The following is a 27,356-nucleotide window of genomic DNA, read 5'->3' as shown; positions in this document are numbered from 1 at the left end:
CCGCAAAGCTGTCTGGAGGGTCCGGTCCCTGGGGAGCCTGCAGAATTAGAAGGTGGCCCCGACTGCCCTCCTGGCGCTGGGGATGGTTTCCAGCACTGGGCACCTCACGGCAGGGACAGGGCCGGGCAGGAAGGGGGCCGATGGGGGAGTGGGGGAGACGTCAGATGTCCTCGTCCTGCTGGGGAAGAGGGACCCTTTCTGCATCAGGAAACAGGTCCCTGGGAAGGGTGTCCATCTGGAGGTGATAGGATGGAAGCCTTGTGTGGTGTAGGGGCAGGGGACACTCCCACTTTTCATCCAGATGGAGGGACCCCCCCTCGGCCAACCCTAAGAAGGTGAGGCCTTTAGATGTCTTCCTCACCCCAGGCCTGGGCTCGGGGGCTTCAGGGCTCCGTGGGGACCTGGGGTCCTTGGTGGTGGGTCTCTGGGCCCTCTGTGTACTCAGGTTAGGGTTTAGGTAGTGATTCCTCGTCACGAGGGTCATTTGGAACCAGGGATCTGGCATTTTGAAGTCTGCTTGCTGTCATTCTCGGAGGACCTGTGGGGCCAAGGCCGGCCTTGAACCGTGGGTTTTACCATGTTCTGGGTTTTGTTTGTTTGTTTTGGTACCAGGGATTGAACCCAGGGACACCTGGCCACTGAGCCACACCCCCAGCCCTGTTTTGTATTTTATTTAGAGACAGGGTCTCACTGAGCTGCTTAGGGCCTCAATAAGTTGCTGAGGCTGGCTTTGAACTCAGGATCCTCCTAAGCCACTGGGATTGCAGGCGTGAGCCACCTCACCTGGAATGTTCTGGGTTTTGGAGCATGAGTGACCGTGCCCTAGAGAGAGGCCTTGAGAGGCCTCGGCGGGGATTACCTTTCCGAGTCAACAGGCAGGCACTTGGCCATGAACTACCGCAGGGTGCTGGGCCCAGGAGAGGGGGTTTCCTGGTAACCTTCAGTGGCGTGTCTCCATCGGAAGCCCTCTTTGTGTGACTCCTGGCGTCCGTCCCCGTGGCTTGTCAAAACTTGGGAGGAAGTAGGCCCTTCCTGTCAGGATAGCCTTGGCCTGTGCAGAAGGAGGCCAAGGGATCTATTGAGGGGATGTGACGCTCAGCAGGGGACCTGTTACATCTACCCCTGTAAGTAAGCTCAGGCAGCCTCTCAGTGGCCGGATGGTGACACTGGGAAAGCTATGGCCTTGGCACATCTTGTCAATGCCGCCTCTGTGTGTCCCTCACCTCCTACACTCAGACCTTCACTGATAACACCAAGGCTTCTGGTTACTCTCCCACAAGGCCTTGAGCTCAGTGCAGAATCAGTCATCTGATTTCCCCCGTCCTCTGGAAAGTCAGGATCCTTGCACAGGAAGGAGATTGGGTAAATAGGGTCTGACTCAAACCCGAGAGTGGGTGGGAAAGCCCAGCTCTGGTTCATACAAGTCCTTGATGATAAATATCTGTTGTACTTTGCCAGTGTCAGGAATGTCAGGGTGCTGGAACGATTAAAAAAAATCCTCCTTGGCAGGGAGCTTATGTTCTGGTGGAGAGGACAAAAATAAATAAGTAAATAAAAATAAAGGAAATAATGTTGTATGTTAAATACTGATAAATACAAAGGAGGGAAATGGAACCGGAAAAAAGGGATTTGATGGGGAGGGACTTTCCACTTCTAAATAAGGTGTCCAGAAGGCCTCAGTGAGCAGGTGACCGTTGAGCAAAGATGGAAGGACATGGGGCTTGAGGCATGTGGGTGTCAGGAGAAAGCGCATTTCAGGTAGTGGGAACTACCTGTGCAAAGGCCCTGGGGTGAGCACATAAGGTGTGTTTGGCAGCAGCAAGGAGCTTGGGTTTTCCTGATGGTGAATGACAGTGTGTGTAGTAACAGCGTGGATCATCTCTCCGTTGTCAGAAAACTTGAGAATAAGGGAATTATTTTAAAATCCCCTCAAAATTCCTCGTTTCAACCTTCAGCCTTCCTTCTGGTCATCCTGAAAGTAAATTCCTTATGTTTCCTCTTCGATACCCTAACCCTGACCCTAATCCTAACCCTAGCCCTAACCCTGACCCTGACCCTAACCCTAACCTCCAGGGCTGCCGTAGCATCCAGGACCACCATTAAGTCCCTCAGACTTGGTTTCCCAACAATCTGGAGGTCAGAAGTCCCAGGTCAAGGTGTGGACAGGGCTGGTTCCCTGGGGTCCTCCCTGTGATGTGTAGTGACTCTTCCTGTGTCTTCCCATGGTCTGTGGGTTTGTACCACGACCTCAGTGTAAAAGGACACTGGGCGTGTTGGATGGGGCCACCCTGATGACCTCGTTGTAACTTAATCACCACTTTAAAGGCAAATCTCCAAATACAGTCACATTCTATGGCTCTTCAGCAGAGGGATCAGGGGGGTCACAGTTCAGCCCATAATGGTGTCCCCCAGGGGAAGCCCCCCGGTGGCAGGTACCACAGCCCTGGACGGGCTCTTCATGGGAAGGTCAGCCCCTCTCCGCTCTCCCCTCTCCCTCCCTCCCTGACTTCTTTCTTTTTGTTGGGGTGGGGGACGGGTACTGTGGATTGAACTCAGGGGTCCTCGACCACTGAGCCCACCCTCTTCTGTATTTATTTAGAGACAGGGTCTCACTGAGCTGCTTAGCACCTCGTTTTTTTGCTGAGGCTGGCCTTGAACCTGTGATCCTCCTGCCTCAGCCTCCTGAGCCGCTGGGATGACAGGCCTGCGCTACTGCACCTGGCTCCATCCCTGACTTCTTTTTTCGTTTTTGGTCCTGGGGATTGAATCCAGGGGCACTTAACTACTGAGCCACATCCCAGCCCATACACACACACCCACACCCACACATAATATTTATTTTTAAAAAATTTAATTTAGAGCCAGGGTCTCTATAGTTGCTCAGGACCTCCCTGAGTTGCTGAGGCTGGCTTTGAACCTGAGATCCTCCTGCCTCAGCCGCCCCGCCCCCAGCCTCTGGGATTGCAGGCGTGACCCCGGGCCAGCTCATTCCCTGCCTTCTGCTCCAGCTGATCGGGGCCCTGGTGCTGTCTGTGGGGATCTACGCTGAGGTCGAGCGGCAGAAGTACAAGACCCTGGAGAGTGCCTTCCTGGCGCCCGCCATCATCCTCATTCTCCTGGGGGTCGTCATGTTCCTGGTCTCCTTCATCGGCGTGCTGGCCTCCCTGCGGGACAACCTGTACCTTCTCCAGGCGGTGAGTGAGCCTGGCCTCTGCCGGGAGGTGGTGCTGGGGGGTTCCTGGGGTCTCCAGGAAAGCCCAGGAGACACCCCCAACCCTGGTACAGCTTGGTTTCCTCAGTCCACACCACCAAGCGGCTTCTCCCGAGGACCCCCTGGGCTAGCCCACAGATCCTGGTGGCCAGGAGAGCCCGGGCCACCCTGCCTACTTATAAAAGCTGATCTGAAAACTGTTCTTGCTCCTTGAACTGTCCCCCTCGACCTCAGTTGCAACAGGAGAAGCGACACTCAGGGGGCAACAGGCAAAGCCAGACAGGAGCATCAGCTTGTGCGACCAGCGGACCACACTGGGGGGGTTAGCGGTGCCTCTGGGTAGGGCTGGGCTGTCTCTCTTGCCACCTCCCAGGGGACGGCTCCTGCCTAGCGCTGTCCTCTGGCTTTCTGTGTAGGGGTCACACTGCAGCCTCGGGCCACAGAGTCCTTAGAGTGCTGGATCCCAGGCATCTCTCCTGGCTGAGTCTCAGGGTCCCGTGGGCCTGGCTTGAGTCATGTCACATGGGGAGAGAGGCAGGGGGTGGCATCAGCCCCACCTGAATTCCTGTACCGAGGGTGGGAAGCATCCAGGTAGCAGATCCTAGCAGATCCACCGCTCCACCCTCGAGTGTCCGGCCTCCTCTGGGAGGCTTCCCGTCCCCCACAGAGGGGTTGGTCCTGCCCGAGGCTGGAGGCGCTGGGATCAGCTGGAGGTGGCCTGTTCTCCGCTGAAGGGGTGGCATCAGGTGACCCCTCGCCACTCTGGGTGGATTGGGAAGCCACTTCTGAGGGGTCCTGGCGGGAGTGGGAAACACTGCCCCAGCCCGCCCATCGAGCCAGGGCTGTCCCCTGTGGCTGAGCTGGAGTGAGCCCAGCTGTCCTCTTGGTGGAGTGGGGACCTAGACCACCGAGACCCCAGTGAGGACCCGTGGGACCAAAGGGGGTGACAGCCTGCTTGGGGCAGCTGAGTCAGTCTTCCTGCCTCATGGCCCCAGAGACGGGCCTCCCGGGCACAGCTGGGCGGATCCCGAGTTCTCCTGGGAGGAAAGGCCGAGGCCAGGGAGCCAGCGGAGCTGCCACAGGTGACACTCCCTGTTGATCTGCTTGCTCTCGGGGCAGATGAAGCTGAGCCCCACGCACGTCCCCTGCCCGCCCCAGGTGAGTCGCTGAATTCTGTCTTCCAGTTCATGTACATCCTTGGCATCTGCCTCATCATGGAGCTCATTGGTGGCGTGGTGGCCTTGATCTTCCGGAACCAGGTGGGCCTGGGGGTTTACTTATCAGCTACATGTGTGCTGTGTACCTACTGTGTGCCTGGGCTGTCAGCGGGGGCTGCGGGGAACAGGGCAGAGCATCCTCACGGGGCGGGGCTTCCACTCTGCTGGGGTGAGGAAACAGGTGACCTGAGAGACCCGGGGGCGGGGTGGGGGAGGACAGGGCCACAAAAGGAGAAGGAACCAGCCAGGCATGGCCTGGGCAGAGGGGGCTGAGCAAGAATGAGCTCTCAGGTTTGCAGAGCCTCATGGAGGCCTCTTGGCTGATTGGAAGGGGGATGGGGAGGGGGACAGAAGGGGGGCCAGGAGGGCCTGTCTGGGGACCACTGGGGGTGGAGGGGGGCTCAGAGACTGCGGGTTGGGAGCTTGAAATGATTTTAAAAGCCACTGGGAGCCTTTGGAGAGTCTCAAGCAGGAATGGATGAGGCCTGATTTGATTTTACTCTGGGCTCCAGGTAGAGGGTGGTGGGGGGCAGGCGGGGCTGCTGGAGGAGACCAGCTAGGGGCCTTGGTGGCCAGGGCAGAGGGGCTGGCGGCTGGGGGGCGGGAAGCCTGGACTGAAATGTGGGGTTTGGTGTGCACTCTGGAGGCGGCCCCGACAGGGCTGTTGTGATGGGTATAAAATCGAGGCCGTTTGAGGGGCGGTGCCTGACGTCCTGGCCCCGTGGGTTTGCAGAGCAAGGGCCCATCCAAGCTGGGGAGGTTCACGGCTCTTGGTCTCTGACCCCTTCATGTTAGTCTCCAGACGTGCGTCATCCTAGCTGAGTGACCTTGGGAAGGTCACTTGACCCTCAGCTCCTTGGGGGATCACCATTCCTAGCTCTTGGGGTTGGGGTGAGGATGAAGTATGGAGAACTTGGCACAGATTGGGCACAGGCTGGACCCTCACTAGCTCCTCTGGCCCAAGGCCCTCAGGCAGCCCCATGGTGTGGTAGGGCTGCCTTCCCACCTGGGGTCTGTCCTTTCTCCCAGGATCTCCTGTTGTCTCCTCCTGCTTCGGGGTTGCAGGTGGGACCCGAGGAGCAGGGCACATTTGCAGAAGCCTAGTCCTTTCTGTCCAGTCCTCTGCCTTCATGCCTACCACCCCAGATAGTGTGTTTCCTGGAGGTCCATGGCTGTTGGGAGGTAATTCAGGGCTGAGGTCAGATTCTCCTCCTCAGAAGCTGAGCCCAAGGCAGCAGTCCCCATCCCAGACCCTGGGTTGTGCGGAGCCCTCCAACAGCTCAGTGTCCCGTCCGTGCCATGCTCTTCCTGGGTGTGGCTGGAGTGCCAGCTCAGGTGGGGGCAGTGACCTCGCCTGCTTGGGCTTCCTGTGGTGGGACCTGACCTCAGGCAGGTCCACACCCTGAGAGCCAAGGGTCTGCATTCTGTTGGGTGAGCCCCAGGAGAGGGCGTCATCAGTGCACAGAGAGGTTAAGAAATTCTTTCAAGAGCACACAGCGGACAGAGGTGGCTCAGGGCTACATGAGTCCAGTCTTGCCACCTGCTCCTTCCCTTGCTCCCTTGCTAATTTCCGGGTCGTCTGCTCTGAGCTGGCAGACCCAGGACACCGGGAGAGCCGTGATCATTTCATCTGTGCAGGCCGCAGGGCCCCTGGCTGGCTGGGGACCTTCTCGGGGTTATGGGTCAGTGTTTTCCGGGCCAGAGCCCAGTCCAGCTCCTGGCCAGCAGCCTCTGCCACCTTAATAACCAGTCCCCTCCTAAGTGAGCAGCGGTCTTAGTTCCAGCATGTTTCCGCCAGGCGGCTGGCTTTGTCATTTCCCAATGTCCTGGAGGTCAACAAGGCCATGCTGTGGCCTCCTTTCAACTGAGGGAGCTGAGCCCACTGAGGGCCCTGGAGCCTCCTGGGGCCTTCCGCTCTCTGCTTGGGAAGCCACAGGCCTGAGGTCACTGGGAGAATTTCCAGCGGCCCCCAAGCCTTGCAGGAGCCACGGCCTGTGGAGCGTGTCCTTCTCTTTTGATTGGGTGTCCCCTGGGGCCATGGTGGGCAGGGGCTGTGCTGCGTGGAGGTGGGGGAGGGGCGTGGAGAAGAATCAGCTCAAAACCAAAATCAGTTTCCCCTCCTGCGTCCTCGAGGCCCAGGTCCCCCCTGTGACCCCAGTGTGAGGGGTTCCCCCCACATGCCACACGTTCAGCCATCGGGTCGGTCGTGGACGCCGGCGGGGTGTCCTGTAACACAGTTCACTGTCTATCTGGAGGTAGCGGCGGACTCCACAGGCTGAGGGCTCCGTGCCCAAGACTGTCCCCTCCCCTTGAGATGCCAGTCACAAGTCCCAGGTGGTTCTGCGTGTGCTTCTGACCAACCAGCTCCCAATCGGGGTCCCACAGCCCCCCCTGCAGGTCAGCAGATTGCTGGGGAAGCTCACGGGACTCGGGGGGCGTGGTGCTGGCTTAAGGGACATTGGGAAGGAGGGGAGATGCACAGGTGAGGTCTGGGGGAAAGGGTGTGGAGCTCCAGCCCTCTCAGGTCCCCCCTGCAGGGCCTCGCTGTGCCCCGCTCTCTGGAGGCCTCTGAACCTGTCCTTTGGGGCTTACGGAGACTCTGGTGCGTGGGCACCGTGGAGAGTGGCGGGCAGGCACCCAGCGAGGCCTGTGCAGGCCTGTGTGTTCAGACTTCCAGCATGGCTCCCTCAGGGGAGTGGGGCAAGACCCCTGGAATGAGGAGGGTGTGGTGACCTGCCTTCACACCTGGGTAGGTTGGAGGTGTCTTTGTGTCCTCGACAGATGGGGGAAGATTAAAGTTCCTATGGCCTGTGTCAAGAAGAAGAAGTTTGCATTTCTTGTGTGTGTGTGTGTGTGGGGGGGGGTGGGTGTGGGTGTGTGTAGCACTGGGGTGGAACCCACGGGTGCTCTACCACTGAGCTACACCCCCAGCCCTTTTTATTGTATTTTGAGACAGGGTCTCACTGAGTTGCTGAGGCTGGCCTTGAACTTGTGACCCTTCTGCCTCAAGCCTCTGGAGTAGCTGAGATCATAAGTGCACAGGCCATGCCTGACTCAAAAATTCCAGTTTCTTTGACCTCCCATGGGGAGGGAATGTATATCTATCTACATACAAATACAAGTAAAAGTACAACAGTCTCATGGTATCAGAGAGCTGGAAGGCAATTTAAAAAATGTTAAGGGCAGCCAGGTAGGAGGTGCACGGCCCGGGACCCAGAGACCAGGGAAGCCGTGGGTGATTTTAAGTAGTATTTATTTTAAAATAAAATAAAAACTAAAAAAGGATTGGGGATGTAGCTCAGTGGTAGAGTGTTCCTGGAGTCAATCCCTGGTACCAATAAATAAATAAATAAATGATGATGATGATGATGATGATAATAGTAATAATAATAACAGCAATGGTAATAAATAAAAATATTAAAGCAGGATACAAAATCACAAATGCAGTAAAAATCTTCACGATAAAAAAATAGGTCTGGAAAAGACTCATGGGAACAGAAATATGAGCATTAATATAGCCCTTGAAGGATGGGATGCCTCTCTATTTTTTTCCCTAGTTCTCAGATTTTCTTTTTTGTTTTTTAAAGTTAAGGGGAAAACACCACATTAAAGCAAAACAAAACAAAACACTGTTCCATCAAGTGTGGTGGCACACACCTGTAATCCCAGCCGCTCGGGAGGCTGAGGCAGGAGGATCATGAGTTCAAAGCCAGCCTCAGCAACAATGAGGCGCTAAGCAGCTCAGGGAGACGCTGTCTCTAAATAAAATATAAAAAAGGGCTGGGGATGTGGCTCTGTGGTTGAGTGCCCCGAGTTCAATCCCCAGTTCCTCCCTCCATCCCCAAAAAACCACTGTGCTTTACAACTCTTAATGCAACATGACTTCGTAAGGCAAGAGATGGGCCAGTGTTGGGGACACGGCAGGAGGGCTTGCCTGTTGATGGTAGGAAGGCGGAAGACCAGCGAGGAGCCATCCAGGCCAGCTTCCAGGAGGAGGCAGGTTCCTGGTTCCATGTTTCCTTCATCAAGAGAAGACAGATCTCTCTGAGCCACCATATAACAAGTTCGGCCTCCAGCACCAGGAGCCACCCGTTAACTCCTAGACCATCTGTGTGGTGACAAGTGAGATCAAATGATCAGGCTGAAGATGCCATGTGGGTTCTCAGGGAGGGGCTCAGACAGGGGCCAGGTCCCGGTGGCCAAAAATCAGCCCTTGGTGAAAGGCAGGGACTCCTCAGCGGGAGGTGGGCAAGGCTTCTGCTGACGCCCCGAGCTCATGGTGGGATGGAGGGGTGAGCAGCCAGGCAGTGCGGGGCAGGGCCATAGCAGGTTTCAGAAGCCGAAGTGGCTGTGGCACCTTGGCCAGGCCAGTGGGAGGAGGACCCTGTGACCCCCCCACTGTCCAGGTCTCGCCCCTCTTGACACTTTCTGCCTTCCCCTTAAGGAGGCCAGTGGTGGGGCACCTGGAGCGCCCTGGGCTATGGCAGGAATGTCTGTCCCCGTGCCAGCCTCCTTCCCTCTGCCTTTACGGAGGGCAGTGGCCTCTCTTTTACTCTCCGTTGAAGGAGGCCCTGCTTTCTGGTTGTCCACCTGGTACCTGCGCTGGCTGTGGACACACCAGAGGTCGGGGCAGGAGGACTAGACCGCGCCACGGCTCCTGAGCTCCTGAGCCCCTCAGCACAGGGACCCTTCCCCGGAGCCAAGCTGCTGGGCTCCAGGGTGGGAGAGGCTCTGGACTGGCCTGGCCAGACTCCCCAGCAGGCGGACCTACTGTGGGGCTGCTGGGGAGTGAAGGCTGGAGCCCCAAGTCTGTGGGACACTGAAGCATAACCTCCCCCCCCGCCCCCCCCCCCCCCCGCAGGGACCAGCCTGTGACTCCCAGACGGACCCCAGGGAGCCTCGGGCCAATGTTCCCCGAGAGCCTTTCAGCTCTGACCCCGGGATTCTCTTCTGTCCTGGGCTGTCAGACTGGGCCTCTGTCAGGACTGGGCAGAGGCTGGGGTCTGGGGCAATGAGGATGAGTCCCCACCTTCTAGGGGGACTGGGGGACATTCACAGGTGACTGCATAGGCACTAAGGGAGGCAGGAAGCCCAGGCCAGGCTGCCCTTCCTCCAGGATCTGAGGCCCAGGCGTGCAGCTGGGCTGCCAAGGCAAGGCCTCCCCAGCCTTTGGTCTCAAAGCTAATAAGGAAGTGCAGGAAGCCTTGGGCAGCCTGCAGGGCCCAGGACGGCTCTGTCCCCGCAGGGCAGGCTCCTGCTAGGCTCTTTGCTCTTCCCTGCTGCCAGGGAGCTACAACCTCTATGATTCCTCATTTAAAAACTTCCAGGCAGGCAGGTGGCACACGCCTGCAATCCCAGTGACTTGGGAGGCTGAGGCAGGAGGATTGAGAGTTCAAAGCCAGCCTCAGCAACTTGGTGAGGCCCTGAGTTACTCAGTGAGACCCTGTCTCTAAATAAAATATAAAAAAGGGCTGGGGTGGGGGCTCAGGGGTTGAGCGTCTCTGGGTTCGATCCCTGTACTTTCCACACCTCTCTCCAGGGAGGGTGATGCAGAGGTTCTACAGCTTGAAAACTCCATCTCAAAGAAAGATCTAGAAAGGACAGTTCTTTGTCTTATCTGGTGGCTGCAACAACGTGCTCTGGAAACCCCACGGCCTCCGGCCTTCGCTGACTCCTGACATAACCTAGCCCAGACCTCGTGAGCCCGGTGCCTGGGGAAAGGTGGCTTTCTGGACCCACTGGAGCTGCCCCCGTGGCGTGACCTGGCTCGGAGCTGGGCTTGGGTGGCCTCTGGGTGTGGCTGCAGAAAGCTGAGTTCTCTCTGGCTGCCACACTCCCAGGGCATGTCCTCCGACTGGCTCGAGTCCCTTGGAGCATGCCCGGTGCTGGTGACATCAGTGAGCGCTGTACAGTTCAGAAAGGCACAGCCTGCCCCCGCCTGGGACTTCCTCCCTCACCCCCTCCCCAGCTGCCCCTCCAGTGTCCGGCTTATGTCCCCAGCGTGCTCATGTGCAAACACACACGCACGCATGTGCACTCACAGTTCCAGAAGCAGTGCACGCTCACAAGAGCCAGCCTGACCCAGAGAGCTCCCTCCTGGGAGCTGGGCAGCTGCTGCCCATGGGCAGGACCATCTGTCCCTCCCACGACTCCCAGGTCCCCAGAGGCCTCCAGCAGGCCCCCTTTCCCCGCAGGGCAGCTCAGTTTCCATATGGATTTCCACAGAGGCCTCCCTTGGGGTCAGTGCCCTTGGAAGGCGCTCAGTGACAGGGTGGGGAGAGGCCGGGGAGGGAGGCCAGAGAGCCAGGGAGGACCTTCCCTTGGGGCCACCAGCTCCCCTCTACGCTGTCTTCCTCCTGCCCTGGCCTCCTGGCTTGTCCACCTGTTGCCAGTTCTCAGGGTCCAAACAGCCCAGTGGCCCAGGGGAGGGCAGCGGTGGCCCAGGAGGGTGTCCCTAGTGCCTTGAGGGTGGAAGGAAGCCACACACCACATCCCCACCCTGTGGCCCCAGGCATGTCCCTGACCTGGTGTCACCAGGCACGCAGCTCAGCCAAGTGCCCCTTGCACAAGTCACTCAGTGCTGTGAGCTCATTCCCTGGCCCCACCTTGGGTGACAGACTGACCCACCCTGGTGTCCCGTCCCGTCGCCATCCCCTGCCAGGCCCCGGCCACTTGGCCTGGCCCTTCACACCCAGATGGACGTTGGAAAGGCTTCGTCACTTGGGGGCCTCTGGGGAGGGTGGGCCAGCGGCCAGGCCGGTCCTCGCTCCACCTGGGCCGTGTGGTGAGCAGGCCTGGTCCAGCCGCCCCTGCCCCGGGGTCCAGGGCCAGACCGAGGGGCGAAGCAGGCTGGTGAGTTCAGAGACTCGCCCACAGCCTCTGCCTTCCCTCCCGGGCCGAGGCCGGCCTTCCCCTCGGCAGGTCCGCTCTGGAGCTGCTGTTGATCAGCAGCAGAGGGCGGGCTCTTGCTTCCCAGAGCCAGGCTCCTGCATCACCTTGGCTTTGAGCAGTTCGGATCTCGGGCAGGAGGTGGCCATCTTAGAGAGATGACCTCAAATCTGAATCTTACGTTCTTTGCTTGGTACTTTAAAGTGTCAAGGGGGGAGTTTGACACCCTGGCGACAGCACCTTCTCCCGTGTCAAGTAGGACAGCAAAGCTGCCGTTGCTCTTCCTGCTTTATAGAGGAGAACTGGAGGCCCAGAGAGGCTGATCGACTTGCCTGCAGTCACACAGCTGGGAGTGGGGGTAGGAGGATTTGAACTCATGGGCAGCTTGCATCTCTCTGTGGGTCCCAGGATGCATGCAAGGATGGCCCTGGGACTCTGCCCCAGAGGCTGCCTCTGTTACAGTGGGTCTTTTGGATGAGAGTCGGGGCCTCCGTTCCCCTGCTGTGACCACGGTGTGGAGTGTCTCACGAGGTATTTGTCTCCTGGAAACAGTAGTGAGCCGTGTGCCCGCGTCCTGTTAGACGCGTCCAGAGCTTTAGCTATTCTAATCTCACGGCCTCTTTATAAGCCAGAGGTGTTGGCCTCTAGATTTTGGAGGTGAGGAAATGAAGGCTTGCAAGTCACCGTGCCTGCCGTGGGGTGGCCGGGGCTGTCCCCTGGACCAGGAGGCTGGACAGTCGAGGCCCTGAACTTCGATCTTCAGATCTGGAAGGTTCCTTGAGGACAGCCTACGGGTTGGCTTACACGTGGGAGACTGAGGCTCAGAGAGGGGACGTGAGCTGGGAGGGGCCTGGAACCTGGCCCCTCTGTTGCAGTGTGCCCCGTGGCCCCACTGTCCCTCTGTACCCTGTGGCTCCCACTGTCCCTCTGTACCCCGTGGCCCCACTGTCCCTCTGTACCCTGTGGCCCCACTGTCCCTCTGTACCCCGTGGCTCCTGCCCCGGGAATTGTCTGGCTCCTCTCTCTGGCACTAGAGCCAAGAATGCCCCTTTGTCCCCGGCCTCTGCCGGTCCCCGCCTCAGTGCTGTGAAAGCTCTGATTGTCCCTGGAGCCCCTGGATCCGGGCTGCCCACACTGCCACCCCCGCCCCTGCCTGCTGTGGGCCCTTTGTGTCCCCGGATCTCGGCACAACAGCCGGCTGTTGATCCAGAAAGCCCAGCGTGACCGGGAGGGGGCATGCCAGCCCACTGCCCGGGAGGACTGTCCCTGCCCCGCTGGCCATGGGCACCACAGAGAGGGAAGGAGGCCCAGGCGGGGGGATTCCAGGGTGGCCAGCCCTGGTCAGCGACCCTGTGACTCCCTGCTGGTCCCTTAGTGTCCTCCTCTATGAGGGGGATGGGGGGCAGAGGGGAGGGGGTTTGGAAGGCAGAGGAAGGTTCCAGCTCAGGTCTGTCCCTGGGCCATCAGAGAGCAAGGGGCTGGGGGCCAGTGTGCCCCGGGCCCAGCTCGCCCGGCTGCTTCCCGGCCCAGTGCCTCCAAGCTGGGCCCAGCCTCTCGGGCCTGGGCCTGCCGCAGAGCCGGGACATTGCCCTGCTGGGACCTGGCGCCCACTGGGCCTCGGGGCGTAGGGAGGGTGCCGGGACTGGGAGCTCGGGGAGCGGAAGGGCGTCGGTACCGATCTTCCTTCCAAGACCTGGGGGTGGACCTGGCCTGTGGCCTTCCCTGTGCCCCCTCTTCTCTTAGACCATTGACTTTCTGAACGACAACATCCGACGAGGGATTGAGAACTACTACGACGACCTCGACTTCAAGAACATCATGGACTTTGTTCAGAAGCAGGTGAGCCCCGGGGCTGGGGCCAGAGGGGTACCTCGAGGTCCTTCGTCCCCCTGACTCCCACCACAGTAGGGACCCCTGCTCCAGAAGGGAGGGGGTGTCAAGGGTCAGGTGACGTATCCATTCCCAAAGCAGGCGGCTGGCCCAGTTGGGAGGCGTGGCCACCAACGAAGCCAGGGCCCAGCTGGCCCCCGAGTCCTGGCCCAGGTGACCGTATCCTACCCACTCTGGTTACATGGACCCTCCCCTGTCCCCTCCCACCCCCAAATAATCACCCCCACAGCAAGGCCAGGCGGAGCTACGGGCCACCTTGCAGGGTCCTGGGTACACCTCCTCCAGGGCCAGGGACCCTCCTCTGCGGGATGAGGTGGCCTCCCCAGCCTAAGCCTCCTCGGCGAAGTCCCCTGGCTCCAGGGAGCTCACCTGCTAAGTGACAGTCCTGATGGCAGGACTCTGCACCGGCTCATTCCTCCAGGTCGGGCACAGAGCCACCCCCGCCCCCACCACGCGTCCCCCAGTGTGATGAGAATCCTGTGCCGTCTGGGGTCCCCGGCCTCCCCAGGCCCACCCGACTCTGTTGGTGCCATGAGAGCAGTTGCAGGGCCGCCAGTGTCCCCATGCGCTCCTGCACCTGTCTCCTTTGGTCCCGGCTCACGGTCCTCACTCCCTGAGCGCTGCCCTGAGGGTCACCCAACTTCTCTCAGGAACAGAGCCTGGCACAGCACGTGCCAGCAGCGAGGCCGTCCTTACACTCTCCTGGTTGAGGCCAGCAGAGTTTGAAGGCTGCAGGCCCACTCGGCCCTGGAGGCCTGTCCTGGGACATGACCTTGGGGGTTGGGCTGGCCCTTGAGGACCAGCCTCTCAGCACACCCAGGGCCCTTGGCTCAGAGCTTCTCTGTGGTCAGAACAGGTGCAGCTTCTGGGAGCCCTGGCTGCCAGGACGTGCCTGCCAACGCTGGCCGGAGCGTCAAGTCAGACTCCAGGGAGAGCACGATGTTTTTATTGGAACCAGCCTCTTGCTGGCACGGGGACTCCATCTCCTGGGTGGGGCAGGGCTGACCAAAGCTCACTGGGCCCCTGCTGTGCACAGCCTCTCTTGTGATCACAGCTTAGTTCTGCAAAGCTGCTGTTGCTCTTCCTGTTTTATAGAGGAGAATTTGAGTCCAGAGAGGCTGATTGACTTACCTGCAGTCACACAGCTGGGAGTGGCAGTATGAGGATTTGAACTCAGGCAAAGCAGATGTCCCTTGAACTGCACAGAGGCACTTACAGATCCAGAAAGCTGATTGCTTAAGAGGCACTATGGGGGCTCTGGAAGGGTGTCTGGTTTCTGTTTCTACCAGGACCTCCTACTGAAGCTCTCCCCAGGGATGCTCCACTGCTCCTGGACCTAATCCTGGCTCCCCGCTTACTCTGGCTGACGGGGCTTGGCGGTGCTCTGCCTCCTTCTCATAACCTGCCACTCGCTCACTCTGTTCCAGACTCGCTGGCTTTTGTGCCCACTGCTGAAGTACAGGCTCGTTTCTGCGCAGGGCCTTTGCACATGTCAACGGGCTTGTCCTTACTTACTTTTCAGATGAAATGTCCCCTCCTCAGAGTGGCCTTTCTGGACCTCCCAACCTGTAGCCACCCACCCTGCTCCCCCCCCACCCGTCTCTCCAAGTCCAGGGTGCACAGAACCCCACCTGATCTTTTCACTTAGCACCTACTGTCTCCCTCGGTGCTTTTGCTCACCCCTTTCTGCCCAGAGCCCCGAACAGAAGCTGGCTCCGCCCACTCCTCAGAGCTGCGCCTGCTGCCCATGGAGCTGGCTGCTGGGGAGGAGGGCGTGGGGTTGACCCGAGGGAGAGCCGGGGCAGCTGCTCGTGCCCCAAGGCCAGTGGACGGGGACTTCCACAGAATCATGGTCTCTGGTGCCGTGAAGGTCCTCCTCCAGCCCAGCGCCTGCACAGGGACACGGGGACACAGGGACACAGGGATGGTGAAGTTGTCAAAGGAGGATTTTCCTTTGGTGCCCAGGTGTTGCCCTGACCTGGGGCACTCACTGCCTCCCGATGGCTGAGCCGCTCGGGGACAGCTCTGGCCCCACACTGCACAGCCGATGCCCTCTAGGGCTCCCTGCCTCAGGGCAACCCCCGTGGTAGACCGCTGTCCCCTGGCCCCTTACCGCCACCCGACCTCCTCGGCAGTGATGGCTCCCTGTCCCGCTTGTGTCCTCCTCAGTTCAAGTGCTGTGGCGGGGAGGACTACCGAGACTGGAGCAAGAACCAGTACCACGACTGCAGCGCCCCCGGGCCGCTGGCCTGCGGGGTGCCCTACACCTGCTGCTTCAGAAACACGGTAGCTGCTGGGGGGGAAGGGCAGGGGTGCACCCCACGCTCAGATCCCGGGTCCGGGGTGGTGGCCAGAGCCGAGCTTTCCTGAGCTCCAAGGGCTCCTGCAGGGGGAGGCCAGGGAGGGTGTCGCCTTGTGAGCCAGGTCAGTTGGCCTCTGTTGGGAACGAGCCCTTTGATTGGGTGAATTCACTTTCCACTTACAGCCTGTGAGCAGGCCCTGGGATTGTCCCCACTTTCCAGATGGGGAAACTGAGGCACTGGAAGGTTGGGCGTCCTGTCCAGACTTGGCAGGGCTATAGGGTAAAATGCCCGCAGCTGTGCCCTGGAGAGCTGTGGGCAGGGACGGGGCAGGAGGAGGGGGCCCTGGCGGGGGGTGTCTCCCGTGACCTTGAGCTTGAGGTTCTGGGAGTCGCAGCAGCAGAGCACTGGGGAGAAGCGGGTCTGGGGGTGTGAATGCCTGCTTCTGCCTCTCCCCGGCACACCCCTCTCAGCTGTCACCTCCTGAGTCCCCTGGGCTGCTGTCCTATGCAGTCACCGCCCGTCAGTCCTCGGGTGTAGCCAGTGTGCGCAGAGCTGCCTGGTTTCTGGATCGGAATGGAGCAGACGGCGTTGCAATTACTCAAGCCACCAAGAGTCATGGAAAATTCCCCGCTGACACCTCCGCTCTCTGTGCCCGCGGGTTCTGTAAACGGAGCAGTGGCGGGCGGGGGCCTCGCCCTGAGCCGGAGCCAGCGACAGTGCATCACCCTAAAAAAGGCCAGGCCAGGAGGGGAGCCGGCATGGCACATCCAGCTGCCATTTTAGGGTAGATCTCTGGGCAGCAGGAGAGCCGTGGAGAGCCGGGGTTTTCAGAGACCTGGAGAGGTTCGTCCAGCACTCTTAAGTGGCAGAGAAGGAGCTGGATCCATTGAGGGTGATGCCGGAGGCCACAGTAGCCTCTCCTTGGTCACTCATGGCCCCCTGGCCCCACAGCGTTCACTTAGACATAGAGGGACACGCTGGACAGGCTGAGCCTGGGGGCCCACCTCTCCCCTTATGAATGGAGATGGCATCAGGCAGGGCACAGGTGGTGACAGAAAGTTCCCCTGCAGCCTGTGTCCTGGGGCCTGTCTGGAAGGGATGGGACAGGGCCTGGTCATAGCTTTCTCTGTGCCTGAGTTGACCAGCAGCCAGGAGTCCTGGGGACCACTCTTCCATAGCGCTCCCTGCTGCTGAGGCAGGGGACGTGTGGCCAGTGGCCCAGGGAAGGGTGGACCCAGCGGCAGGGTCCCAGCTGTGGTCTGAGGTTTCCCTTCATAGGAACCAGTGGAGTAGGAAGAGCCCGGTCCCAGCCTCTTCGAGGTGTGTGACCACAGTGGCTCTTGGAACAGCTGGGGATCCTGAGACAGCACCGCCTGGTTACTGCGGGTGGAGGGGACAGTTTAGGCACAGACTCAAGCCAGGCCACTTGGGCAGACCCTCGGCTCCCTCCTAGACGGCGCAACTCTCTGGGCCTCAGTCCTTCCAGCTGTAAAATGGGTGGATTGAGGGTCTTAGTGTGCACCCTGGAGGGTTACCGGCCACACCTTTCTGTTTCAGACAGACGTTGTCAACACCATGTGCGGCTACAAAACCATCGACAAGGAGGTAATGTCTTTGAAATTCCTTTGTCCCAGAATTTGGCTCTTCTTGTCCTTCCCCCAGGTAGACAGAGGGGTTTCCAGAGGTGGGGTTCCTGCTGCAGTGACTCCCCACACTCCTGGCTGTGAGCCGAGGACAGGCCTGCCGGACACAGAAGGGCTCAGGGAGCCAGGAGTCCTCGTGTCCCTGGGTCTGGGAGAGGCCACCTGCCAGGGTTTGCTGAGCACCTAGTTCAGTCTTGTGCACATGAGAGACGGTGGCCCTTGCAGGCACCCCCTGTACACTGTGTCCCTGGCTCTGCCCCCTCCCAGCCTGCTTTTGCCCTTGGAGTTGCCAGTTGGCAGACGGCTCATCTCTGCCTGAGACCCAGGAGGACAGTGAGCCCCTGGGGGTACCCCGGGGTCAGCTTCCTGAGCAGTAGGGGGTCTCTGCAGCAGCTGCCCTGTGGGAACACATTAGAAAGCACATCATTTGGGAGCATTTCAGATTTGGGGGTTTGGATTAGGGATGCTCAACCTTTATAATCACTATTCGATTTACATAGTAGTCGTTCTAGACGATTCCTTGTATATTAAAACCATGCAAAAAAACCCAAACCCTTTTTTCTCCCTCCTACGTACCTGGAGTTAGGCTTTTGGCTCAGGTGGCCGTAGGCAGGCCAGGGGTCCACTTGAAAGGCGTGCACACGGGCCAGTGTTTGTGGACTAGGGTTACCCTGAGCTTTGCCATCCTCCAGTACCCAGCCCCAATCATTTGGACACCAAGGTGCCACCGCCATGTCCCCAGTACTCTTTAGGGGAGTGATACTAGAGAATCAGTGGTCTGCGGCCATCTTCCCATATTGCATGGGAGAAGCGGAGGCCCAGAGTGGCCAAAGGATTGACCTGGAGCTCTGGTGAGTGGCAGAGGGGATGTGCTGTCGGGCTGACCAGCCTCCCCCCTACAGCGCCTCAGCGTGCAGGACGTCATCTACGTGCGGGGCTGCACCAACGCTGTGCTCATCTGGTTCATGGATAACTACACCATCATGGCGGGCCTCCTGCTGGGCATCCTGCTCCCCCAGGTGGGAGCCCCCAGGGTCCCCTGTGCAGCTGGGTTATTGCAGGAGTAGTGTGGGAGAAGATGGGGGGCTCTGGGAGGGCTGGAAGAGAGGCCGGGAGGCTGGAGCGTGGGGTGTTGAGCTCTGAGGTGCTTCACAGGCACCTCCTCCTCCGGCTCTCTGTGAGGGAGTGGGACGATCATTCCCATTTTGCAGAGAAGGAAACTGAGGCTTGGCGAGGTGAAGTGACGTGCCTGAGCCCTGCTAGATGGGCCACGGCAGAGCTGGGTGGGGAGCAGGTTCCCAGCCTGCAGGGACCCTGGCTGGTGGGACCCAGGGAGGCCTCTGAGGCTTCTGGGGGGGGGGCCTGGGGAGGCCTAGGCTGGGGCTGCTGGGTCGTGGGGTGCAGGGAGGAGCTCCCGGGAGGGCTCTGCACTGGCTGCTCGTGTTTCTGGAGCCGGGACCTGCCAGGGAGGGCCGCCCTGGGGGCCGCGAGGCTCTCCCCAACCTGCCCCTTCTTCTTAGTTCTTGGGGGTGCTGCTGACGCTTCTGTACATCACCCGCGTGGAGGACATCATCATGGAGCATTCTGTCACCGACGGACTTCTGGGCCCGGACGCCAAGCTCAGCGCGGACACAGCAGGCACAGGCTGCTGCTTGTGCTACCCCAATTAGGGCCGGGGCCTGGACACCAACTCCAGCAGGACCTGGCTGGGTGGCACCTCTCAGTCCACTTTAGGGGCTGGACAGGCTGCACCACGGCCCTGTGCCCGGGTGGAGTGCCCCTGTGGGCGGCATCTCCACGGCCACACACTCTGGGTTCCGTGCCCACCCTGCCAGGAGAGAGAACGTGGCGTCCCTGCTCTGGGTCTGGGCCATGAGGGAAAGAGGAACTTGGGGCTCAGCTTGGGGCCCACTTTATTTCCGGCGGTGCCCTGGGCTTGTGGTCAGTAGGCCCCCCTTCAAGGGCAGTTTTGCTGTGATTTGTCAGTTTGGGGAGACAGTGGCAGGAGGGGCAGGGGGTAGCCCTCCCACGCCCCAGATCAGGTCGGGCCATTTCTCAGCCTCCGTAGGTGCCTTCAGCCCTCTGCAAGGGCAGCTGTTTTGCTGACCTGTTTTCATGTTCTGTGCAGAGCCGGGCATTTTCCCGCTTTGGCTCCAAGTCAGTTCATTAATCAAACAATAAAGACAAGATTTTTTTTTTTTTTTTGTCTTTCATCGCTGTTGCTTTGGTGGGGAGGGGAGGAGGAGGTGGGCTCAGCCTGGACTTGGAAGCCCCTTGTGGGGGCAAGGCTAGAAGGAGGACCACCCAGGGGTGAAGATTTGGTAGTTTGGGACATGGAGGCCAGGGAACATCTCAGAGGGGGAGGCAGAGAAGACGACCACACCCATTTTACAGATTGGGAAACTGAGGTTGGGTGATGCATAGCACACAGTCCCATGATGAGGAAGCAGGACAGTCAAGGGTCTGGGGAGGAGCAGCGCCTTTAAACACACCTGGGCCTTCACAAACTAAAAGTTCAAGTATGTTTCTCCCACTCTGCGGCTGGTGCCAAGGAAAGCTTGGTGCTGATCGCCCCCTGCTGGAGAAGCCAGGGATTGCACACTTCAGTCCCCCACTCTCCTGCCTGAGGCAGTTGTAGACTTCCAGGGAGGTTCTTGGTAGCCAGGGCAGACCCCACCGGGTGCCAGGAGCTTGTCTGGACGTTTTCTAAACACGGCCTCCTCGCTGGTAGTTCTTGCTGTCTCCGCTTTGTGGACGGGAAACTGAAGCAGGGTGGGGACGTCCCTTGCCAAGGCCTGTGGCTGGCTGCTGCTGCCTCCCTGGCTCTGTGTGCACCTGCCTCTGGGCGTGCACAGCGAGGTGTGGCTGGGCTGCCATGTCCTGCCTCCCATGATGGGGCCGCTGCAGCCTCTGCTGGGCTTCCGGTCCCTGTTTTGACCCAGACACCAGGCCAGGGCAGGCTCTGGGTGACTGGTGGCCTCACGGCCCCAGCTGCACTCTGGGAATTCTCTTGGTGCCCATAAGAGAGAGGGTGAGTGCCTTTGGGGACAGCAAGATGGCAGAGGCCCTGAGGAGGGCTTGGGGGCTGCTCTGGAGTCTGCTTGTGCAAGTCAGGTTAGGGCTGAGGACGGGATCAGTGGAGACCACCCTGTGCGTGAGGCCCTCGGGTCCTACCTGGCCCTGCAAATAATAATAATAGTGTTACTCTGAAACCTGGAGACCAGGGCACCTTGTATTTCCCTTTCCAGGGTCACTCTTTCCAATTGCCACTCCTGTGCTGTGGCGAGGACCCTTGTTCCTGCCCCTTTTTGTGCTCCAAGGTCAACGTCATCACCTTGCCACCTTGTCTCACTGAGGAATGGCCCTCCAAACGGGTGCTTTTTTCAATCCCTAACACACATAGGGAATGCCAATGTTTGTGCCATCCACCATATATGTGAAAGCAGAGATTTCTGGGTTTCAATTTTAGGTGTTTTGTTGTTGTTGTTGTTAGAAGAAAAAAAATGCATTAAGGAAAACTCACAGGATAAACACTCCAAAGACAACTGGATTTTTTTTACCTGTTTACTTTTTTATTTAACCTGTTTATTGAGGTACACTTGACAAAATAAATGGTCCATATTTAAAATGACAATTATAGGTGTCCAGGAAACCTTCAAGGCAGTCAAGATAACCAGCATGCCCACCACCTCGAAGACCTCCTCCTGTCCCTTTGGAATCCTTTATCACCCTCCCGAGCATTGCCCTCCCCTGCCAGCATCTACTTGCTCCATTAATTACTTTGAATTTTCTATAATTTGTATTCCTGGCTGCATGCAATGGTGCACACCTGTAATCCCAGTGGTGCTGGAGGCTGAGGCAGGAGGATTGCAAGTTCAAAGCCAGCCTCCATAACTTAGCAAAGCACTAAGCAACTCAGCGAGACCCTGTTTCTATATAAAATACAAAAAAGGGCTGGGGATGTGGCTCAGTGGATAAACACCCCTACCTTCAATCCCTGGTACCAAAAAAAGAAAAGGAAAAAAGTGGGTTCGTCCAGTATGCACTCTTTTTTTTTCCCTGGCTTCCTTCATTTGACACAATTAAGATTCATTCATTTTGTAGCATATATCAGTAGTTCCTTCTTGTGGAACTATGTAATCATCCTGTCCAGTGAATGGAGTTAATTTAGCTCCTCAACAATTGATGGACAATTATGTTTCTTACAATTTTACTATTAATACAAATAAAGCTGGGCTGGGGTTGTGGCTCAGCGGTAGAGTGCTCGCCCAGCACATGGAGGCCCTGGGTCTGATCCTCAGCACCGCATAAAAATAAATAAATAAAATAAAGGTATGTGTACATCTACAACTAAAAACAAAATATTTAAAAAAAACAAACAAAAAAACTAAACAAAGTTGCCATGAACATTTGTGTACATGTCTTTATGAAAACATGCTTTTATTTCTCTTCAATAAACACCTAAGAGTGGAATGGCTGGATCACCCGGTAAGTGTCTGTCTATTTAAGAAACTTCTCAACTGCTGTCCAACAGAGTGGCGTGATTTTATGTCCCCACCTGCAGCTCCCAGAGTCCCAGTTCCTCTACACTTGCCAGCACTTGGCATGGTCAGCCTGAATTGGGGTCATTCTAATCGGTCCATGGTGATAGTTCACTGGGGTGGTGAATTGCATTTCCTTAACAATTGTGCTGAGTATATTTTCATGGGTTTATTTGACATCCATATAATTTCTTTGTAAAGCATCTATTGAAAGCCTTTCAAAAATTATTTTGTTTTCATATTATTGAGTTTTGAGATTTGTTTATATGTATATTCAGTCTGTAAGTTCTTTTTTTTTTTTTTCCTGGTACCAGGGATTGAACCCAGGGGCATTGAACCACTGAACCACATCCCCAGCCCTTTTTTAATTTTATTTAGAGACAGGGTCTGAGTTCCTGAGGGCCTCACTAAATTGCTGAGACTGGCTTTGAACTTGAGATCCTCTGGCTTTAGCCTTCCACGCCACTGGGATTACAGGTGTGCAGGATGCAAGTTCTTTATCAAATATATATGATCTGCAAATATTTTCTCCCAGACTGTGGCTTGTTTTTTCATTTTCTTAATGGTGTTTTTCAAAAAGCATAAGTTTTTTCTTTGGGGGGGGTAGAGGGCGGGTACAGGGGTTTGAACCCAGAAGTGCTCTGCGACTGAGCTATGCATGTCCCCAGGCCTTTTTATTTGATAGATAGATAGACAGACAGACAGACAGACAGGGTTTCACTCAGTTGCCCAGGTTGACCTTGAATTTGCAATCCTCCTGCCTCAGCCTCTCAAGTCGGGGTTACAGATGTGCACCACTGTGCCCAGCAAAAGAAGCAGAAGTTTCTAACTTGATGAAATCCAGTTTACCAATTTTTCTTTTCGGGGCATCTCGTTTTTGGTGTGATAGCTAAGCAATCTTTGCCTAACCCAAGGTCACGGAGGTTTTCCCCTGCATTTTCTTTTAGCAGTTTAGAGTTATGTCAGTATATAAAATGATGATGTTTAAGTCAGTGGTTCATTTTGAGTTTGTGTTTTGAATGGTACAAAGTATGGCTCCGAGTTAACTTATTCTGTGTGTGCAGATCCAGTTGCTCCAGCCGGGCCTGGGGAGAGATCCTATCTTCACTGAATTCCTTTGTGCCTTTGTTGGAAATTGATTGCCGTGTACTCGTGGCTGTTATTTCTGGACTTTTCCAATCTGTTTCATTCCACATTGGGTAGAAAGAGTGAGAGCAGACATCCGGCTTGTTTGTCGTCTTAGGGGACAGCATCCATCCCGATCATCAACTCTAATGTCATAGATGGGTTTTTCACTGATGCATTTTATCTATTTCCAGTATTCTAGTATTTCTCATTTATTGAGAGTCCTTATCAAGACTGGATGTTGGATTTTGTCAAATGCTTTTTGGCACCTTTCAAACTGTGTTAATCTGGTGGGTTCTACCGATTGATCTTCCGATGTTAAATCAACGCTGTCTGTATTCCTGGAATGGGCCCGAGTGTAGCTCAGTGAGGACCTACCACCCTTTCAAGACATCATTAGATTTGATTTGCTTAAATTTTGTATAGAAATTCTGCACCTTTGTTCAGGAGGGCAGCGCTCTCACCGGGTCTCCTTCGGTTTTGGCAGAGCTGCGCTGCCTTCGTAGAATTCGATGGAAAGCATTCCTTCCTATTCGATTTTCTGAAAAAGAGTTCGTGTCGAACTGGAATTATTTCTTGCTTAGAAGTTTGATGGAATTCACCAACGAAGCCACCTGGGCCTGGAGTTTTCTTTGAAGGAAGATTTTCTAACTTTGAATCCAATTTCTTTAGTGGACATAGTCAAGGCATTTAGGTCCTTTCTTTCTTCCTGAGAGCCTGCCCAAATTCTTGAATTTCCTTCAAGAAATGCATCCACTCATCCAAGTGGTCCCATTCGGGGGACACAGCATTGGTCGTAACATTTCCTTCTTACCCTGGAATCTGCAGTGATGTCATTTCTCATTTTCCTGACGCTGGTCATTTTCTCTCTTTTCCCTGCTGAGTCTGGTTAGGACTATTTCATTTGTATGGATCTTCTCAAAGAACTGGCTGGACCCTATTGACAAGCTAAGATTACTCCATCTTGAAACTAACGTAAAAGCAAGGCTCTCTGATCTTACCCCACCCCCCACTCCCTGTCACACACAGCAGACACTCTGAAAGGGTGCCCACCCTATTCACTTTTTTTATTTTTTTTTGGTACCAGGGATTGAACCCATATCCTCTGAGCCATATCCCAGCCCTTTTTTATATTTTATTTAGAGACAGGGTCTCACTGAGTTGCTTAGTGCCACACTATTGCTGAGGCTGGCTTTAAACTTGCGATCCTCCTGCCTCAGCCTCCCCAGACTCTGGGATTATAGGCATGCGCCACCACACCCAGCCTCATTCACTCTTGAGCCTCCCTAATTAGACCCTTGTCACCACACTGCTATCCAAACTGCTCTTATGGCGATCACAGGTGACATGCACCTTGCTAAGCCCAGTGTCCATGTGGCATCCTGACCTCCTGGACTCGCTGCAGCTTGTAGGATTCCATCACCTCTCACCAGGGTCAAACTCGTGGCCTCCTGACTGGTCTCTCGATAGCCCGATTCCTACCCAGCAGCCACCGCGATCCAGTAAAAACACCCAGGGCCAGATCAGGGCGCCTGCACCTTCTCCCTCCCTCTCCCTCAACACCCTCCATGGCTTCTCACCTTCCTCAGGGTGAAAGCTGAAGCCTTTGTCGTGTCTGGCACCTCAGATCCCTGGCTCTCGGTGCCCCAGCCGCACTGGCCTCCAACCTCCCCGAACGCTCCAGACTTTGACACGTGCGGTTTCCTCAAAACTGTTTTTTTTTTTTTCCTTTCTGGTATGCAAACACTCTTCCACTGAGTTACATCCCCAGCCTTTGATTTTTTTTTTTTTTTGAGAAAGTGTTTCACTAAGTTGCCCAGGCTTGGCCTCACCCTTGTGATCCTCCTGCCTCAGCCTCCTGAGTAGCTGCACCATTGCACCTGGCCTCAGACTAGAGTCCTGTGCTCTCAGATATCATCAGGGCTGGCTCTTGGTTTTGTCTGGCCATTGTCATCTCTTGGTGGGACCATCCTTGGCCACCCTCTGTGACATTGGTCATCTCTTTATTTTTATTGTGGCATTACATAGCCTGCTGTAGGCCTTACTTATGTTTATCTTCTGTCTCCGCTCCTAGGGTGATAGCTCCGTGGAGGTGGGATCCTTGTGTACTCTGTTCGCTACTCCTCTGGGCCTGGGTTCTCCTAAGGCTGACCTGAGGCCAATGCTTCATGCAGGTGATTTACTGGGGATGGGATCCCAGGGAGCAGGAGTGAAGGACAAGGGGAAATGAAGGAAGGAAGGACACGCAGCTAATTTGAGAATGCTTTATTGGGTCAGCCCCTACAGCAGGGTGGCTCATTCCCGGGTGGCCCCTGAAAAGGATCAGGAGATGGGAAGGAACCGTCTACCCAGAAGATGAAAGAAGGGAGACATTTCTCCATCTGTTGCCACTAGCCAGTGCACATGGCCTCTTCCTGTCATCCCAGCTACTCAGGAGGCTGAGGCAGGAGGATAGCTTAAGCCCAGAAGGTTGAGGCCAGCCTGGGCAACACAGCAAGACCCATGTCCTAAAGAGACGAGGAAGTACCCCACAGCCATGAACTCCCCTGCCCTGGAGATTGCACATGCATGAGTACCAAGCTGGTTACTGTGGCATTTCGAACCACACTTAGGGGAGCCCCAGAGCAGGAAGAGAGAGATGTGGGGCAGACTGGAGACGAGGCATGTCCTGATCTCACTCGAGGAGCTGGACTCTGCAGCCCTGGATGGAATAAGACACGAGGCTCAGAGGATTCAGAATGAAGCCTACGGGTGTCTCATCCCTGTCGTATCCCTGCGCCTAGCCCCGTGCCTGACATACAGTGACAGAGTTAAATGACAGAAAACAGTGAATGAAAATAATACCATCTGTGGGGAAAATACACACGTGCTGACCGTGGGGCCAGCCCCTAGATTTGTTCTCGATGGCTGAGGGGTGGACAGGGTCTGTGCTCACAGCCTGGATCCCAGGTAGTGCTATGTGGTACAGCGGCTCTGGGATGCTCATGAACTCTGTCCTCCCGATCTTTGGGACAACATGATTTTGGGGGTGACCTCTCTGTACCATCCCACAGCCTATCAGGTAACACCTGCCTCCGCCCACACTTAGTGTGTGCACGGGCTCTGTATTCATCTATTTTCACCCATAATGGTCCAGAATCACTGTGTTCTAGGAAAGGGGTCTGTGCAGCGGAAGGGCTGCGGGCTGTGCCCAGGGTCCCCTCTGCTAAGTGGCACAACCATGGTCTGGACACATGTCTCATTCCAAGGCCTTGCTCCCTCACGTTTACCTGTCCACAGCCTCACCTGGGCATCTGCTCCAGCCAGCAGGTCCCCAGCTCATTCTTGGCTCACATAGTTCATTTCACCAGAAAAGATCCAGCCACCGGCCCCTTCACAGTCCCCATCCCATCCCCTCTGAGTCTCACTTCAAATATACCTGTGAAGGCACTTATTTTATACTCACCCATTTTGCAGAGGAGGGAAACGGAGGCCAGACTAGTTTAGTAAGTGGTATATCAATAGGCTCTGCCACAATCCTGGATTCTCCAGAGCCTTTGCCTCGACTACTATTCTTATGGGGCTTTGGAGGCACTAAAAAATATGGGACTGCTGGCTCTGGATGGGGCCCTTGAGGGAGCCTGAGTGGCTTCTTGAGGATCCAGGAGGGCAGAAGGTACAAGTATGGAGTGGACATGGCAGCATGATGCCACTAGATGGCGCTGCCCACCCGCTGCTCAGAGCCCAGCACCCAGCGACTCCTCTTCACCCCCCTAAACCCTGCCCTGGTAGAAAGTGTGCCCCACCCCTAACCCAGAAGAGCAGAGTGCAGGGTGAGGGAGCCTAAAAGCATTATAGGTACCTGCATATATATATAGCAGATGCTTAATAAATGCTGGTGAATGAATGGAGGAACGTTCTGTGAAGTAGACACGGATAAAAATTGTCCAAACCCATTTTATAGACCAGGAAACTGAGGCTGAGCCCAGACAATAGTCGTAGCAACCCAGGTTAGCATTATTGGCTACTTTTAGGTCACTAGGTTCCAGACACTGTGCCAAGCCCACTTTAATCTCATTCTAGTCTTTGGGGCAATGAGACAGATGCTTTGCTGCCCCCTCCCACCCTTCATTTTGTAGTTGGGGGCCTAGGGACTTAGGCCAGTCATACAGTTAGGAGACCAAGCCAAAGAGCCAGGCCCTGAACCACTCTGCCCGCATCTGAGTGACAGCAGGGTCAAGGCCACCTATTGGCCCAGTGCTACCTCCCTGCCCCACCCCTAACAGGACCCCAGATGAAGTCCCCCTCAGTCAGCACAGCTCAGCTCCAGGCATCAAGGGACCAGCAGAGGGGGTCCTCTAGACAGCGTGGAGGGGCTGGGTGAGGCCGGGAGAGTGGCTGGGGCTTGGATGCCAGAGAGTACAGGTGAGGGCGCCTGGCTCTGGAGGATGGCCACTCGTCTCTAACAGGAGGATGAGAGTCTTCCCCGGGTCTGTCTCTGACCACCACATGCACTGGGCAGGCTGCGCTGCTAGGTAGCAGCAGGGACCTGGTGATCA

At 56.6% G+C, this 27,356-nt stretch overlaps 1 protein-coding gene across 1 annotated transcript in view; it reads left to right on the top strand.

Annotated features, from left to right (window-relative positions):
- The window catches only part of Tspan15 (tetraspanin 15), a 39,933-nt gene extending 20,581 nt beyond the window's left edge, over positions 1-19,352 (top strand). Inside the window, exons 2-8 of the mRNA XM_046419785.2 lie at positions 3,009-3,194; positions 4,396-4,470; positions 13,060-13,155; positions 15,376-15,492; positions 17,067-17,114; positions 18,055-18,171; positions 18,673-19,352. Of these exons, the coding sequence (XP_046275741.1) occupies positions 3,009-3,194; positions 4,396-4,470; positions 13,060-13,155; positions 15,376-15,492; positions 17,067-17,114; positions 18,055-18,171; positions 18,673-18,822 (789 nt within the window). The 3' untranslated portion in view covers positions 18,823-19,352. The remainder of the gene's footprint in view (positions 1-3,008; positions 3,195-4,395; positions 4,471-13,059; positions 13,156-15,375; positions 15,493-17,066; positions 17,115-18,054; positions 18,172-18,672) is intronic.
- The last annotated feature ends 8,004 nt before the right edge of the window (positions 19,353-27,356 follow it).

The sequence above is a fragment of the Marmota monax genome, unplaced genomic scaffold (genome assembly GCF_021218885.2).
Source record: "Marmota monax isolate L192 unplaced genomic scaffold, Marmota_monax_Labrador192_F-V1.1 WCK01_AAM20220418_F8-fsc00019, whole genome shotgun sequence".
NCBI classification, from domain to species: Eukaryota; Metazoa; Chordata; class Mammalia; order Rodentia; family Sciuridae; genus Marmota; species Marmota monax.
Note: the sequence above shows the minus strand (reverse complement) of the source record. Positions and strands in the feature narration are given on the sequence as shown.